The 18,434-nt window shown below is 40.1% G+C and overlaps 1 protein-coding gene across 3 annotated transcripts in view; it reads left to right on the top strand.

Annotated features, from left to right (window-relative positions):
• The window catches only part of RALGAPA2 (Ral GTPase activating protein catalytic subunit alpha 2), a 226,676-nt gene extending 212,917 nt beyond the window's left edge, over positions 1 to 13,759 (top strand). For 2 of the 3 annotated variants that reach the window (XM_042461719.1, XM_042461720.1), the window contains one exon: positions 10,500 to 13,759. In XM_042461719.1, the coding sequence (XP_042317653.1) occupies positions 10,500 to 10,654 (155 nt within the window). In that variant the 3' untranslated portion in view covers positions 10,655 to 13,759. Of the gene's footprint in view, positions 1 to 1,615; positions 1,656 to 10,499 lie in introns of all 3 variants that reach the window. The other variant, XM_042461721.1, reaches the window with a different exon arrangement.
• The last annotated feature ends 4,675 nt before the right edge of the window (positions 13,760 to 18,434 follow it).

Raw genomic sequence — 18,434 nt, 5'->3', positions numbered from 1 at the left:
AACCTAAGATATTAATTTCTCTAGAGGGCCTCTAGAACACTTCATATCGTACTTCCATCAGCAATGTTCAAAAAGAATTCAAAGAGCTCTGCTGCCTTAACGAAGGGAGGAGAATGAGCAATGGGAAAGGCTAAATGGGTGCTGGGGTAGAGATAAATAGCAGTGAGAAAGAAGAGAGTAGAGGAAACGGAGAGAGAGAAAAGAGCACAGGGAAGGAGAAAGATCACTGGGACAGGAAAAGAGAAAAATTTGCAAAATCAAGAAGTCATGCAGTCTTCTAGATGTTGATGGACTGCAGTAGTAGGTATTGGCACCATTGTCTAGGCAGATGATTATTGATGGGATATGTTGTCCAACAACATTGGTAGCGCTGAATGATTCCCACTCCTGACTTGGATGGGGGGAAGAAAGAGAAAAAGTGGGAGAAAAAGAAGCACCATGGTAGTTAGATGAGTGGGAGGAGAGGAAGGTGGCTTGGGCTAGTGGATATGTAGGTGACGGAGCCAGGCCCAAGTAGGTATGAAGGAAAGTAAAACACATTGGGCTGGGGCCAAAGAGTTTCCAACCCTTGTGAAGCTGGTTACTTCTACTAGTAATATTATCATTGCTCTAATATCAGGTGGAACAGTTCTTTGGGCAGAAAAAACATACTGTTTGCTATTTGCTTTGTCAGAGGGCTGAAACAGACTGCAGAAATAATCCAGTCTGAAACCGCTTTAACTGCCCTGGCTCAGTACTAGGGAGCTTTGGGAACTGTAGTTTTGTGAGACATCTAGCCTCTGTTAGAGAGCTCTGGTGCCACAACAAACTACAGTTCCCGAAATTCCCTAGCACTGAGCCAGGGCAGTTAGTAGTTTCAAGCTGGATTATTTCTGCAGTCTGTTTTGGTCCTAAAATATCACCAACCTAGTTTTTTTTAGAATGCACAAAATTAGGAAATAATTCCAAATTTTTGAGAAATTTGTGACTAATCCAGTCTCCCCCCCCCCCCCCCCCCCCTCTCTATATATATGTATGTACTGTATGTATGCATGCTAGTACAAACCTACTTTTGGTCTGCAGGAAGGGATTGCCTGTATGTTGAGATCTAATGTTCTGTGTATAATTTTCACTTTAAATATGTCAGTGTTATGAACTGTGGACCATCTACCATCAATACGCTTTTATCTCCCCAGCAAAGAATGTTGTGGAGTATGATGCTGACAGAGGATGTATACTTGAGAGGTATCAAATCACAGAGGATTTTCTCTGTGTGAAATAATGTATGTGGTCCCATTTGTCACAGAAAAATGCAACAAATGAATGTTTTGTGTGGGGGGAAAATTGCTATTCCAGTTTTTCCTGTCATGTTTTTCTACCTCTTCCTTTTTCAGGGGGAGGTGAGATGCGGTGTGGAAGCAGTTTACCACCTACATCTCACACAGTAATAGTGCTAATGTTCATTAGTTCCATTTCCAAATGATAGGCACTGGAAGTATCATTCCCGTTAACTCGCACAACTTGCGTCTCCCCCCCCCCATTAATACCTCTGTGTAACTAATGTGTACAAGGCTGTCATTAGAGCAGCAGGTGCGCTATTCCCATATTTACATAATTTTGTGTTCTTTCCCTTTAGATTAAAATATGTAAAGATCTCATTACAGTAATTGAGAAAGGTAAGAGGTTGCTCACATGGCGTCATGCTCAATTTACTAACCAGATTCCTTCTGTTGCTTGCCTAAAATTGAAACAGCCCTCGTTTATTCTGGGTTGGTCTCCTCCTTTTCCACTGGGTGCTGCACTATAAATAAGGGACTCTTGCTATGCCCATCCTACTAAGCAGCCATAGTAATAACAAGCTTGGTTCTGGCTCTCTTTGCCCCCTGCATGTCTAAGCTTCACTGGAAAGCACTCATCCCACCCCCCTTTTCTCCTGCTCCTGTTTGCTTCAGGCGGAATCTGACACCAACACCTGCCATGGGGGGGAAATGTCTTTGTTGCTTTGCACTTTTGTTTGAATTGCTGTAGGGGAGCCAATGGGAGTTAAGTCCATTTACTTTTTTTGTTGCCTAAGCACCATGGAATAGGATCTTGAGATGGTGCCGATAAGGAGTGGCACGTGCTGTGCTGGCCCTTTGAGTTAGCTCAGCTTAATAAGGGGCTCTTTTTCTGGGAAGGGCAGATTGCTGAGCTTGGGCCTATGAATGGAACAGCTGGGGGAGGAAAAAAGAAACAAAGGAGGGAAAACACAAGGCTGCCCTGAACCTGGCAATTGGGGGTGCCGTTTCGGAGCTGGAGAGCAGCCTGGCCACACGCCAGGTGTGACCTTTGCAGTCTGCTTCGTTCTGCTTGTTTGGGTAATTTCCAGTGCAATGTTGAAAAGGAAGGAAGCTGCCGGGCAGCAGAGCCTTGTTGGTGCCTGGATGGGCTCATTGGTGGCTGAGTTGCTGAGGCAGTGCATTAACTCTTACAAAGCCAGCTCACAGCCTGTCAGACAGCTGATGGATGGTACATCATCATCCCCATACGCCAACTGAAAAGTGCTCACCTTTTGTTAGCTGTGTTTCTGACTTAGATTACCTTCTAGTACACTTTTACCATCAGCTGATATCCCTGAGGAGAGCAGAACATTTGGATATCACAGGGTAATATATGCTTAATAGCTGCATATTTCTTAGCCATCTTAAAACTCTCCTTAAAGTGCATGGCAGTAGTTCATCTGAAAGTGGTGGGTCTTACTTCTTATGAATTGGCTTGAGATTGGTGCATGCCTAAGAGGATGATCCCTTTTGTAAAAACCACCATATCAATATATTCTTGGGAAGTGTTTTATGTTGATTCATATTCAGCGATACATTAATCCTCTGTGCTTCATACTGAACATATAATGTAACCTTAATATTAATACATTTTATGGGAAAGGGGTTTTCTGTTGCTTTTTGCCGCAGTGAAGTGGCATATCAGTAAAGTCCCACATTCCGTAATGAGCAAGTCAGATGTGTGCCAGGGGATTTACAAGATAATGAGAATTTTTTAGAAAACAAAGACAGCTGCAGAATTAGCAAATAACTGCTGAAGATAAGATATAGATATAGATATATAGATATCAAAGGTTTTGTACTACTAATTCTGTCCCCTCCCCGATCAATCAGGACTAGTTGAGAAGGAGCCGTAAAACTAGTGGCATATCTAACATAGCCAACCTGGAAGAAGAAGGTTTTGACTGGTGGAATGTACAACTTTGAAAGGCTGACAGAATGTTGTACTATGAATGATCAGAGAAGGCCAGTGGTTATGGCTCTCCTTTTTTGCATGTGCTTGCCTGTTTCTTCTGTGCATCTTTTGGTATGCACTGGAGTCCTCTTGTTAGGTGCTTTGCATGGTGATTTCTTGAGCTTACTCATTTTGGATCAGAGTAAATGCAATTACACTTGCCTGAAATACACTACTCTTAGGCATCTTCCCAATCTGTTAAATTTATACGTATTTTCATATGCTATAATTATCTTACTTTAAACTTTCTCCTCTTCTGCTACTTAATTTTAGTATAAATATTGGTAAGTTAAAAAACGAGGGAGTTAATTTCCACTCTTTCAGTAAGTTCCCAGGAGAGAAATTAACTGAGTCCTTCTTAATGAAATATTAAAATTACCTAAAATAATCCATGTTCAGAGCCTTTAACCTGCTCTGAATATGAACTGTTTCTTGGAAGCAGAGCTGCATGCTGTAGCAGTTCAGTAATGATGCAACATAGCTTCCATACTTAGTAACTTTTGTAAGAGAAAAATGGCTTTGGTACCTACATGATGATACACACTGTTGGGGCTGATACACAAAAAAGCAAAGTATGCTAGAGGCCAAGCAAATCAAATGAACATTGAGACGAGATGAGATTTTCTAGTTAGAATTTCTTTGTAAGCCTCTTGTACTCTAGGGTCAGATAGTCTGACATGTGATGTCTCCTCTTCAGTTACCATTCAGTCTGCATCAGTTTCCCCACAGAAGAGATTACAAAATGTGAAGGTCTAACACAGAAGCAAGCAAAAGTCTACATTGAAAATAAATGCATTTGTAATTGAAACATGAGCTTACTTTATATTTTGTGCTTTGTATTGCAAATGTACATGAAAGCCTAATCATTCATGTAGAAGGTAAAAAGGAAGCACAACCAGTAGCAGCGATTATGGAACCATTTTCTGCATTGTTATTTCTCTTTTTTCAGATTGCCTCCTTCTCCAATAGCATTCCCATTTTGGAGGTTTAAATGAGTGTTTCACCCACGTGAAAACCATCCTTAGGCAAAATTTGCCAGGGAGGGGGAAAGGACAGTCCTCCATTCTGGAGAGCTTCTGTCCTTTGCCAGCACAGTCCATCAGGTTACCATTATTCACATCTGTATATAATTTGGGGTCTTAATTCTATTTTACTAATATGCTGCTTCATGGGATTGGCTTCCATTGTTACCTGCGCACCTTTTTCTACTGCAGTGACTTAATCCTTGCTTTTAGTAATCCTATCCAAGATGTTATATTTCATTTGTTCTACTCCAGATCTAACTGAATACTTTGAAGCACAAACCCTTTCCCATTACCTGAAAGAGGCAAGCAGCTCATTGCCCTCCTGGACATGGGAGAGGATCGATTTCATTCTTTGTTTGAATGCTTGGGTTTTTGTATGTGACGGAACTGGTACTAGTTGTGTTTGGAAATTATATCCATGAAAAGACTACACATTTAAACTTTCTCATGACTCACTGTGATCGGGAACCATACAAACACACATAAGACATACAGTGGTACCTCGGGATACGAAATGCGCGGGTTACAAAATTTCCGGGATACGAAAAAGTTGGATTGGCAAAAACTGTTTCGGGTTACAAAATATTTTTCGGGTTACGAAATTCATTTCGGCGCGAAATTCAAATGCTATAGGCTTCCAGCGCTAACGGAAAGCTATTTCGGGTTACGAAATTATCGCGTTACGAAGGGAATGGCGGAACGAATTAATTTCATAACCCGAAGCACCACTGTATTGGACACTCCTTCCAAATCACGTTAACAAAATCCTGCAGTGAAATTGCAGCACTTCAGTATATGGCTGGCAGATACTACAGAGCAGTGGTTCCCAAATTTTGATCTTCCAGTTGTTTTGGACTTGAGCTCTCAGAATTCCTGAATGTTGGCCAAGCTGAGACTTCTGGGAGTGGAAGTCCAAAACACATTTGGGAATCACTGCCATATAGGTTTAGTTCTACTAAAACATGATGATAGGAAGGATAGTTTTGATCTACTTCTTAGAAACTTGAGAGATACGACAGTGAAAGCAAAACTCCATCACACTTATTTTGAGTCCATCCTTGCTTAGGTAAGTGCTGGTCTGCTTACTCATGAGTTGATCAACAAACAGGGAAAGCATCTGCCTCCTGCTTGAAATTGAGTCGTTCTCAATCTGCACCCATCACTTGACAGGAAGAGCTCTGCTTTCAGCCTTTCCAACCTGAGCAAGCAGCCTGGGATGTTTTATTCTAAATTCACTGGGAAAATATATTACTTGACCAGCAACTCCAGTTAGTATGATTTTTTTGCAAAAAAATAAATGTGGAGGTAGGCTGTATCAGAACCAAGGTATGGAAAGTTGATGCTTTTGTCTTCATGGGTTCATTCCCACTACAATTTCCACCAAATTGCAGATCGGGGTATATGACCCTCATTCCCACTTGAAATCGATTCCGATCCTTATTCAATCAGTTTCAGTGGCAACAAAACAGGGCAAATGCCCCCCCCCCCAAAAAAAAAAAACCCGGGTTTTCCTGACAATAGTTTCAAAGTGGTTCTTTTCAGAAGAATCAGTTCTGAAGCGAGTTGACTAAGTGGGAACGACAGCTCAGAATTTATTTATTCTGAGGTGAGGGACAAATGGCAGAGTGGTGTTTACCTGCCCAGAAATGTCACACACACACCCAGTGCTGCCTTTTTATTTTGGGTGCTTTTTTCATAAATAAAAGTAAACAATAAATCGAGTTGCTAAATCACTCTATCGATTTTTCGATTACTTTTATTTAAAACAAAATCTCTGCCTTCCTTCTCCAGCTTATCCCAGCGTCCTCGGTCTCTGCCTTCCTTCCCCATGGCTGGCCCTCCTCTCCCTCCTCCAAGCCCCATAGAAGCCCCAATCTCATCTCTCCCAATGGCTTGACTTCCCTTTCCCTCCTCCAAGCCCCATAGAAGCCCCAGTCTCGTCTCTCCCCATGGCTTGACTTCCTGCCTCCTTCTTACTCCTCCTGCTGCTCTGACTCTTCCTTGTCACATTCTCTAAGCCTCACACTCTCTCAGTCTTCACCCCCCACACACACACACACACAAATTTCCAAGCTGGGTTGCCACATACGTCACAGATGATTGACGTGATTTTGAAGCGGCACTACCAGTGGGGATGACAATCGTGCCCCCCAAAAAAGCAATTACATTTGGGTAAGGAAAAGATACCCTTTACAGTGGGAACAAGGGGCCTTCTAGAATCAATTTCCAAAATGGTGCAAGGACGAATCAGGAATCGATTTAAACTGCAAGTGGGAATGAGCCTGCAGTGGGCAGCCTGGTGCCCTCCTGCCAGCCCCAGTCCACATGATCAGTAATCAAGAATTGTAGATGTAATAGACAAAAAAATTTAGGAAGTTGACTACAAAACACAGTAAGCCAAACATCAGCGTAAATAGGAAAGAAGTTTTCAGGGAGGGATAAAGGTTTCCATTTTTCTGGCAAACAGAGATGTGGAAATTGGTGTGAGGAAAACACCCCTTTAGGGCTTGAGAAGTTTCAGGGTCAGTAAGGATGAAAGGTTGTCAGGCTAGGTGGGGGCTACATTAATATTTCATCTTGTGTTTCAAAATGCTCAGTATCCTAGTAATCTGTATGTAGTCATCTAGTTCACAGTCTTCACCAGGACATAAAAGCATGGGTTGACGCATATGATGTTTGTTTACATCATTCCATACAATCAGTTGCTGCTAATGTAATTGTTTTCTCTATGCAACACATAATGTCAGACTCACTTTACAAGTAATTTTCTATAGGGTTATCTCAGGCTGCCTCCTGGTGAACTAGCACAGTGACAAAGCATATGGAATATGCTGTCACACAAACAAATCACACTATGGCCTGTTACAGACTGCCAAAATAAAGCTGCTTCGGGTCTCTTTGGAGGTATGCTATTTAAATGATGCATGGGTCCTAAGAGTCCAGAGGTCGCGCCAAAGCCACACTCCATTCCTAAGCACAGGAGTGCAGCTTTGGCGCAGCTTCCAGATTCTTAGGATGCATGCATCATTTAAACAGCATACCTCCAAAGAGACCCGAAGCAGCTTTATTTTGGCAGTCTGTAACAGGCCATTGTCACACAAACAGAAACACACAAATCATTCCATTAATGGCATTCTGGTAAGATAAGCAGTTATTCATAGATAAAAACATAAATTTCCAGCACAGATACAACTGCATTCATATTTTTAATCAATGAAAATAATCAAGGAAAACGGTAGTAATTATGGTGGTTTTTATGCACCAACAGTACGCATCTCAGTTTTATTCTGTTGATGAAAATCCCTAAAACTTTCTTTCCCAGAAAAAAATTGTATATAGAATTTTGGTTTGTTATTCATACAGCATATTTTGTATGAGAGAGTTTCAAGGGATGAGCAGTACTGTTTGAAAACTTTTTACTAAGAGATTGCTGATGAAATGGCATTTGCATTTGCAGGAGTCTCCTGAGACACCTCACAGCCACAATAGCAACAACTGTGCTTGATTGCAGCATGCATTTTCTGTTCCTTGGAGTATTGGTTATAATTGTGCCTGAGAACTAACAATGAGAGTTGCATGCTCACTTTCTTGCATGTGCACACACATATATGCTTTAAATCTTAAGCTTTTTTTTTTTTGTTAAATAATTGTTCTTCCCTTCAGTGAGAAGAAAAGAGAAGAGTTTTAGCCAGCTTTGACTGTGTGTTCCTGCATGACGGGGAGTTGGACTGGATGGACCTTGTGGTCTCTTCCAACTCTATGATTCTACGGTTCTGTAAAACATGCATTAGATTCAGCTCCCACAGTGGGATTTACTGCAGATGAAAGTGTTTGATTGTACTGCAGATTCTGAATGCTAGTCATAAGAAGAACCTTTGAAGGTTATAACTGGGAAGTTATATCAATTGGCATTATTTAAATAAACATTGACTTATTTATTTAGATAATCAGTGTGCTACATGAAATTCTGCAACAAAATATGAGGGCCAAATATGAAGAGAGCAGGTTTTGATGAATTGTGTATGAAAGGAACATGGTACAGTTGTAATTTCAACACAGTTAAAGTATTGAGATCCAGCCTGCTAACAGAGGGCTCCAGGATGACTTACGCCCAAGTTTGCAAGCTGTCTCTCACATCTGTCTATCAGCTTGGACTTCTCTGTTTGATTGATTGATCAGTCAGTAAAAAGAGGTAGAGTTTGCTTTACCTTCAAGTGAAACAACAGTGTGAACTAACTAGCAGGTACCTTGATCTTGTAATATAATCCAAATTAAAATGATGTTATTATCTCCAGAGGAGAAGGGAAGAACAAGTCTTTCAGAACACTTGTTGGAAACACTGTACTTCTTTGGTACATTTCTCTGAATATCATCATGCTGAGGAATCTCTTCCAAGGGAATGTGCTAGGATCAGTTGAACACACATACCACAGCTTACAGACATAAAAAATAACATGTATGTAACTAAGCTTTTCATAAGTAATTTCACTGGTGGTGTGTCCTCTGTTGCATGCATGTAAGGCATGTTGGTCTTCCAGGAATTGCATTGTGCAACAGCTGTATTTTCTGCAAATTAGCTTAATATTCAGTATTACTGCATCTTCTGGACTTGAGTGCAGTTTTTGTTATGATGTGGGGTGTTGTAAAACAGCATAACATATATTTATTCACATGCCATCATTACACAAACAGATGGCTAATTAAGCCAGGAGGAAGCCCTTCACCATACTTGTCAGCAGCCAAGGTATTTTATAGAGAAGCTCTACATCCCAGTTTATCTCAAATGCTTGAAAACAGGGGGGACATGTCAACAAAGAAATAAAGAGGTGCAAGTAACAATAAACCCCTTATAGAAGGGACCCAGTATGACATTCCATCCAAATTCTGGGATTTCTGTTTAATCCTTTACTCCAAATGCCGCACTGATTTTATTTTATTTATTAAAAGGGTTCTTAACCACCTTCTGAGGCATAAAAGATCTCACAAGGCAATGTACGAGCCATCCATTGGTGTAACTCTGTTACCTCAATAGCCCTTACCCAGCAACAGTAACATAAAACCATTATTGCAAATGACTCATGTGAGGATTGCAGCAACCTATCAACACAGCCCTTACCCAGGAGCTATAAGACTTGGTCAACAGTGCAAAGACTTGTTATAGAAGGTAGGAGTTGCAACCTGCCAACAAGGTAAAAGCTGCTGCAGGAAATCCCACTTTCTCTGCCATTGTGGCCACTCTGCTAAACCAGGTGCATATATGCCACTAGAGCCCACATTTTCATCAACAATATTTCGGGAGGAAGATTCTAGGCTAGCATTAGTTCACAATACATGCCCAGCATTTGACGATTTGAATGTCTCAGTGAGCCATGAGAGAGAGAGAGAACTTTCATTTCCTTTCCCATCTCCAGTCCAATAATTTTCTATGTAGTCACACCAAAATGCAAACAATTAGATATGAAGTAATACATTACATGTAAATGTGAAACACGCTCTTATTGCCTTGTTTTAGTTTTGTGTGGGTTTTTATTTGCATGAGCTTGCAGGCCCCCAGCTGTATTCTGTAGCGATGCACTCCTGAAATGACTGTATATGTTCTGTTTCTGAACATCTTATTTCAGTTCAATCTATTAATAGTATGTCTAGAATGTAATATAATAGTATATTTTGCAAACACTTACGCACAACACAGATATCAGCTTTGGGTCAGATACACTGAGTAGACACCACCACTGTCCAAACCAAACGTCCTTACTCTCCTGTGAACCTACAAAAGAAAACAACTTTGGTGTCAATAAACAAAGTCTTTGTCTGATAGAGGAAGAATGACAGAACAAGCTAATCTTGTGCCATACTCTATTCAGGGGGAATCCCTTGTTTATTCCTGCACAGGAAAGAAGTTGGAAGCAAGGATGCAGGGAGGACCTTTAAGACAGGAGTGGAAATCACATAGCTCTCCAGGTCGTGATGGATTGCAGCTCCTAGCATTCTTTACCATTGGCTAAGTTGGCCTGAGGCTGATAGGAGTTGTAGTCAAGGAGTGTCTGCGTGATTCCCACCCCTGTTTTAAGACAAACTGGCCAGTTACAAGTGCTTCTATTCTTCTGCTTAGATCCCTCAGACTTTTCCAAGGATGTGATTACCTTATACCTAGCAATTGTATAGAGGCATATGTTCGATGTTTTTAAACTCTTTTTATTCTAATAAGATTTTTATTTTTAGGCTGTCTTACAACAAGTCTGAGCGCTGATCTTACTGCACCTGTGGGGCCAGAGTCAGCTGAGCAAATGTCAGCAAGACTAGCTGGTGCTACAAAAACCAAGTTCTCTGGGAAGTTGCGCCGATCTGCCAGTGCTCTCAGCAAATCTTCAAGTTAAAGCACTTTGAAAGCTGAAGACAACTTAAGGAAACATATCCTTTCAAATCTGTTCTTACATTTCATCAGCTACTAATCAGTGGAACTGGTTACTTTTGAAGACTGCAAAATGAGTATTTTTCCTCTAAAATCATAACTGAATCAGTTTCAGATTTAAAATATTAACGTTGATCACTTGAATTATGCAAAAGTCTTTCACTTGACATTGCTGCTGCTGAAGCAACAAGTCATGAGTTAATTTTGCAGGCTGACTGTGGTACATTTTCTTGTTTCAGTCTCTTGTTTCACTGTAGCTGCAATCAAACATCTCTGGAAGAGGATGCAGACCAATAATAAAAAAACAGCTGATTTCTTGATTGTTGCATTTATAATTTCATTATAATTTAAAATTTAGTAGATGGATGCCTATTTTGATTCATAATGGAAGGCCCAATTTGGTGAAAGTGAAGCACTTTAGTGTCTTACTGATGCCAATGAGGAGATGAGCACATGATTAATTCTCTCCTATTGAAATCAGTTCGACTTTAAAGTGTTTCACTTTGGCTAGATTGTTCCCAGACTCCTTAAAATATGAATGAATGAATGATTATGCTTTTCAATATCTCCTCAAATATTCTATTTCTTTCCATTATTTATTTACAAAGATCTTTCTTGTGTACATAACTAAGATTGCTTAATAACTCTTCTGATTGACTTATGTAAGAAGAGCTTTGTTAGCTGAATGAAACAGCAAAATCTAGATTTCAGGTGCTTGGTTAAAATACTATTTTGTACACAGGGCATACATTACTAGGCCATTTCAGTCTTACTCTGTGTACGTTAAAGATGGCACATGCCAACTCAGAGTTCCTGTTTCACAATGTTCTTTGTGCTAAAGTGGGACCAAAGTAACTTATCCTTATCACATGATTAGCCATAGAATGATTGCTCTGTTGAAAATGTGGATCAATGTAATGTTTATCAGAAAACAGATGCAGAACAGTATAAAGATGATGGTGGTTCACACACAGCCCTGGCATTTTACATATGCTGTAGGGCAAGAAGCCATATCCAGTCTCATACAATTTCCCATGCTTCCATGTGCTTTAAGAAAGTACTTACACTACTAAGCAATATGGTTGACTTAATTGTATCTTTGTTTGTTTGTGATGCGGTGAAGTAGAACACATAAGCCTGGAATGTAGGGATTACATACAAATGTAAACTACATGCTAGTGCGGGTCACCTATTTGCAATCCATGTGTGCACTACGAAACTATGTGGAGTCAGTCAGTCACAACTGATTCTTGCCACCCATTTGTTGTGCAGACAACTGGGTGCAAAGACCAAGTGGGATTGGTCCACCCACCTGAATCCAGGCTTCCAAATGTTATTGCAGGGGCTTAACTCTAGCCTTATCTCTATAACAGCAAACTAAGTAACCCTTGGTTTTCAGACATTTAGCTAGTTGGGTGTTCACTATAGACTAGATGTTGCCATGTATAGTTAGATGTCGATTTCTTAAGCATAACTAGAGCAGACCCACTGAATCAATGAAAACTTGGTAAATCAACACTTACATAAGTTCCTTTGATGAAATGGGTCCAGTCATGTGAGGACTAGAGCTCTTTATATTTAAGACTTAATTTTTGATTTGCTGCACTTACTTTCATACTGGGAAAAGTTTACTACAAACAGTGCTCAAAGTTATCATTGATAAGTTTGTTTAGTTAAATTTCTATTGAGCAGAAAAGGCTAGATGTTACTATCACACAGTCTAAATATGCCAATGCAATACATTTCCAAACACAACTTTTAAAACACACAGTTTCAATGGAATGTATCATTGAACACTTTGGGAACGAAGTTATGTTATTATGTTGGAGATAGAAGGTTGGACTCAGAATTAGAATAGGCCCATTGAAATTACAGGGACTTACACCACACATGATTAGTTCAATAGGTTTTAGCAGGACTCCTCTAAGCATAGCTAAATTTGAATCTAATCCATAAACTGTTATTTTAATATTTTGCACAACCAAAACCACTCGGTGATGAAGGACTTTTGGGGAGAACAATGCATTTTTAGGACATACCACCAAAGGAAGTCAATTAAATTGAAACCATTTTTTCAGACCTATAGTGTCCACTGAACTTTGCAATAAAATCAGCACCTTTTAGGAACAACACTGATAGGAACGGATAGTTTAGGTGTGTAGAAGTCTAAAGCCGCAGCTGTGGTGCCACTTGTAGCTGGCACAGAGTTTTTCCCAATCCCAAAATCATATTATTACTACTGCATATTATTACTACTGGGCCCTCCCAGAGGGAAAGTGTTGTCATTACTTAGCTGGATCTGGATCACTAAAATTAAGATTTTGCCCTTTCCGCTGATCATTCTAATTATGTTAGAACTTTAAGATACATTAGTTGATTAATTTGCCTGGAAAAGAAATGGGGATGGGTTTGCATCCAATCCCTTTGACTTTTCTTTCATCTCTTAGACTGGAAATATACCCTCTGATGTAGAATGTGTTGATTCTTTGTTTTGCAGCCAAATCCAATCTTTAACTGTAATCTGTATTGTGGAAATGTTTATCTTTATCTGAAGAGATTGTTTCCCATACAAATCAAACTGTACACCCCAGAGGGAGTAATTTTGGATTTCTGTTTAACTGAAATTCTGTGAATATATTGATACAGTGTCTAAATATTTTCTTGTCTGCTATTATTTATTCTTAGTAAACACTGTCTGAAACCTGTTTATGGCAACGTTTTCTAATACCTAAAGCGAATAATAAGATTTAAAGTGCTTATCTCTTATAATACCAAGGAATTTACCACTTAAGGCACACTGTCTCAAAATTAGACATTCGATCTTATTTTTGTTATTGTGAAATTTATAATCTCCCACCAAAATGAGGAAGCATGGTGATAACACTTCAGATTGTCATTAATCCCCCAATGTGCTTATCGCTGCTTTTTGATCAGACCTACACAGTGAATTTAAAAAGCAGTGAATTAGAAAAGAAAAGCATATGTGTGGGTATATATGTGTATGTGTAAAGAAACTTGCAGGAGACTGGCTGAGCCAATAATGAATAAAGTCTGTCATTTATGAAAAAAATAGCTCAAAAGTAATTTCTCTTGTAGTGATGTCTTTCTTAAGTAGTGTGGGAGACTAGATGAACCCTGAAGATACCAAAGGACAATAGCCAAAGCACTGAGGCTGAGATAGTACATCGAACAGGTAGCGCATCTCCTCACCCCAGCCTGGCAGTAGTAAAGCCATGGAAGGGAGCCCTGCTTTTTTATTGGTTTTGGTGGAGATAGAGGTGGGAGGCAATTCTGTCAATGAAGAAGTGGCTGGACTCGGCTTGGGAGTGGGGTCGAAACTAGGTTGTGCCCACAGATGGAATTCACTCTCCTTTTCCTTCCCCTCAGAGCCCAAACTAATCACATCGCAGGGACCAGGTAGGAGGTTTTGGAAGGGCACCAAGAATAGCCACCTCTGTCCCATCCAAAAACGACACCCACACAAACCACACTGTACATGCATATATGTTACTAACAGGATGCCACTCAGTATAGAAGTTCTCCAGTGCTATCTTTTGAACTTGTGTCATCAAGACAGATCACAGTCACTATAAAACACTGCCTCCAAGTCCCACTACAAGCAAGTAAACCCAAGAAGATACCTTTGTCGGTTGCATTGAAAGGTGCAAAAAAGGCCCAACAGAAATATAGTCCTCTTCATCATTTCTCACAATGTATCTTCAAGGTGACCAAAGCAGACTGCGTCTTGTAACCAGGTTTGACGGCCAGATTACAATGGATCTAGATACTCCAGCTCATTTGCCACTTCTCTGAACCACTTAGCCAGTCCAGCCCTGGACACCTTTATAAGTGAGGAAGAGCAAGGTACATATATGGTATGCCCCACCTCTCTGAAGATCCTGCCCCACTTTCCTAGACTGTACCAGCTGAAGTGTCTATTCTGTGATTGTAATCAGTTACATAGATGTTGGGTTGCTGTGTGCTTTCAACCCATTTCTGATCCTATCGCTGATCCTGTTCTTGGGTTTGACATCATTGTGTTGTTCTGTGTCTTCAAGTCATTTCTTACCCATGGTGACTCTAAGGTGAACCTATCATGGGATATTCTTGGCAAGGTCTGTTCAAAGGAGGTTTGTGCCATTGCCTCCTCTGAGCATGTAAATTGCCCAAAGCCACCCAGTGGGCTTAATGTCCAAACAGGGAATCTAGTCCAGTTTTCATTTTTCCTGGCTGCAGTAAAAATTGAAAATGTCATCAATATGGCTCACAAGAATATAGCACCAGTCCCCAGTTCCTCCAACTATTTAATATTGGTTTACAGCAGTTTAACTGAGTTTTCGTTCCCTCCCTTCACTCTCCCAATGGGAATGGATTCACTGTTAGGTCCCAAAATCCCATGAGATCTTTAGGGTGTAGTCTTTAAGTCTTTTAGGTGGAGAGAATATGTTCTGCGCCTTGTTAGGAAAGCCATAATAGATAGGGGGCAATTATTATTTTCAATAGCAATTAAGTGTTGTCACCAGCAAATTTTACATTTTATTCCACTGAAATCCCCATCCTGAAGACATCTGAGCAAAATATTCTGTGTTTAATGATTACACATATTTATGTATTTGTTTGTTTATTTTGTTTCATTTATATCCCACCTTTCTCCCAGTACAGGATCCAAGTAGAGTTTCCTGTTATGTTTTTCCCTATCATTACTGTTTACTTACACTTAGTCCAATATCTTTGGCTTGGACTTGTCTATGCCAAATCAACCATTTCCTCGAAAGCTTGATGTAAGCAGCCTATGCACTTATTTCTCTTTTGGTCAACTGTATTCTAATATGGTTGATAGCAAATGCTATCAGCAAAAGCAGCCCCATTTTATGTGAACTTGGCAACCTGTTTGCTCAAGATTAAATGGTTGCCTGGCACACTCTTCTTTTGTTCGAGAGACCGTTCATTTCTCCTTTTCCCCACTATTGTCCTCATCTTTATTGTTGTTGATAAACAGGTTAATGCACACAATCAGTCGCTAAAACTAAATTAGTTTAAGCCATATATTTAAAAAATAAATGCAAAGATAATGATAATGCAAAGTTACTATTTTTTGACAGTAACAAAAATATGCTTCTGTTTAATTTCTAGGTTCAGCTAGATGTATGTGTATATGTATGTACATGTACATACCTTGGGTGAATCACATATTCTCTGCCATATAAAACCTTGTGATAGAATCATAGGATCGTAGAGTTGGAAGAGACCACAAGGGCCATCCAGTCCGAGCCCCTGCCATGCAGGAAATCTCAGAGCATCCCCAAGTGATAGCCATCCTGCCTCTGTTTAAAGACTTCCAAAGAAGGAGACTCCACTACACTCCGAGGAAGGAGTGTGTTCAACTGTTGAACAGCTCTTAACCATCAGGAAGTACCTCCTAATGTTGCAGCTTGTAGGTTGCATCCATGGTTCTGTGTTCTGTTTCAAGGCATCATTCTCATCTTTAGATTTCTCTCATTTGCCTTGAAAACAGGAGAAGAGGGTCGAGACTCTGAGACTTATGGATGGGATCTAAATACCTTGTCTGTAGTAAATACCTTACTATTGGGGGGAAAGGAGAAGACAGTGAGATACTGGAGAACAGAACTGAATGTGCCACTAGACTAGCGCTACCTCTTCTAAGCCTGTCCAATGCACTAAAATGTGATTAATGACTACCTGCTGCGAAGGGTTAAAGTCAAGCCATACATGGGATTGGGGAGCATTTCGTTTTTTACTTTAGGCAGTAATATGTTTTGGCCATCCTGCCTATAGTGCATAACACCTGTCAGACTTAAAATAGTGATTCAGGATGCTTTTTGCAAATTCGTTAGTAAGAAAAGATTTCAGATCATACCAAAGCGTACTTAGAACAAGGAACCAATAGCCACTTGCTCTTTGGAAACGCGAAAGCCAGCAATTATTAAAAACTATCTCTAACATGAGTCAGGACACCCACATTTTGTAAGGCAAAACAGAGGTCAGCTATCTAGGAATAGGCAACGCTCGAGGTTTGTTTTAGACAAATGGAAGTTTTTTCACTCACAGACAACACAAAACTGAGAAACAGCTGTGCAAAGGTTTATGCAATGACATTTTAAAAAATTGATAGAGGTCTTGGGAATGTCAGATACACATAGAAAGCTACACAGGGGGTCCATTTTTAAATCACTCACATTCAGAATATGATACTCAGTTTTAAATATTGTAGGCAGATATGTTTATCAGAGCATCAGATATATACACGAGTCCCTAAAGTGTTGGTAAAAACAGCACCAACTATTGATACAGTACAGTCATGTATGAATAAGATTGCATCTGCTGTTCTTTATTCTATCAAAGCTACTCACTGGAATTTGTAATGTGATGTTGCGGGGGGGGGATTAAAATATTGGGGAGGAGGACTTTAAATCTGCAGTCGCTGTCTAGTAACTGCTAAATGTGTTTTGTTTTATAGCCCGTCTCTCGGTACAAGAGACCAGGTGGCTTAAAAGATGTTGGGAGAGGGGGGTATGTTGGTATTGCACAAGAAGCTAGTGAATAGCTCCCTGCTCAAGATTTAAAAAGTATTACAAAACCATAATAGCAAGGTAGGCAGGATGAAGGGGGGGGGGGGGGGTGTCACCAGCAGAAGTCCAGCCATGGTTTTTCAAACAGCCTGGACCTAATGCATATCAGACTCTATAGGTCATAGCCAGCACTCTGAATTGCACCTGAAAACAGACTGGCAAACAGTGATATTGCTCTAACTTCTGTTGTCTCCATAATCAGCTCCTGTCGGCAGCCCAGCTATGGCATCTTGGACCTGCGTCAGGTTTCTGAACATTTCCCAAAGGGAGTCTCCCAAAGCATACATCCACTTGGAATGTAACCAAGGCAAGTGGGCAGACCAGACATAGAATCACAGAATCATAGAACTGGATGTCCAGGAAAGAATGCATCCGGCACATTAGTTTTAACTGTGCAAAGGCACTCCAGACCACCCACTAAAACCCAGACATCCAGACTCAGGGTTGAATGCTGGAGTACACTAAAATGCAAACTTGAGTTTTCAGGGGAAGTACAGTATATCCCATCCAGCACAGGAGAACTCCCTATTCACTGATTTCCCTTCCCAAGAGCAGATCTGTCTTGTCTGAACTAAGTTGCAACTTGTTCACCATTATCCAGTCCATTAACTACCTTCACATCTAGTCCTAGACTACATAGCAGCCATTTGGAAACTAATGCAAAGACAAAAAGGACTGGATAAGCAGAACAGTACAGAGCGTGAAACAAATGACCATCGGTTCAAATTATGCTCAGAAACAGATGAGTAGCCACTGGGAAATCTAAGCTTTCACCCAACACAGAGTTCAGGTTAGAAGTCATCTTGTGTCTTGCAAAGAATAGAAGAATTATCTTCCATTGTCGGTGTGTCTGTGAACTTTCAGTCCATGTAATTCCTTTAAATTAAATTCCCAATTGGTACAGCTTGGTTTAAATTTTGCTGCAGGATGACTATAGACCGAGAAGTTGCATTTTTCATATAATTCCACCATGGAAGCAATTATTTCTTTTCTTACTACCATACATTTCTTTCTCATGAGTTTGATTTGACTGAAATTTGGCCAAGGACGTTTGGGGAAAGAGTTAGTTTCGAATTTAGCAATGTTTAATAGTGCTCTTGATTTCATAAATTGAACATTATAATGAAATCAATAAAAAATTCCCAAGAAATGCCA

Source organism: Sceloporus undulatus, chromosome 4, assembly GCF_019175285.1.
Source record: "Sceloporus undulatus isolate JIND9_A2432 ecotype Alabama chromosome 4, SceUnd_v1.1, whole genome shotgun sequence".
In the NCBI taxonomy this organism is placed as follows: Eukaryota; Metazoa; Chordata; class Lepidosauria; order Squamata; family Phrynosomatidae; genus Sceloporus; species Sceloporus undulatus.
This window is presented reverse-complemented; position numbering and strand designations above follow the sequence as displayed.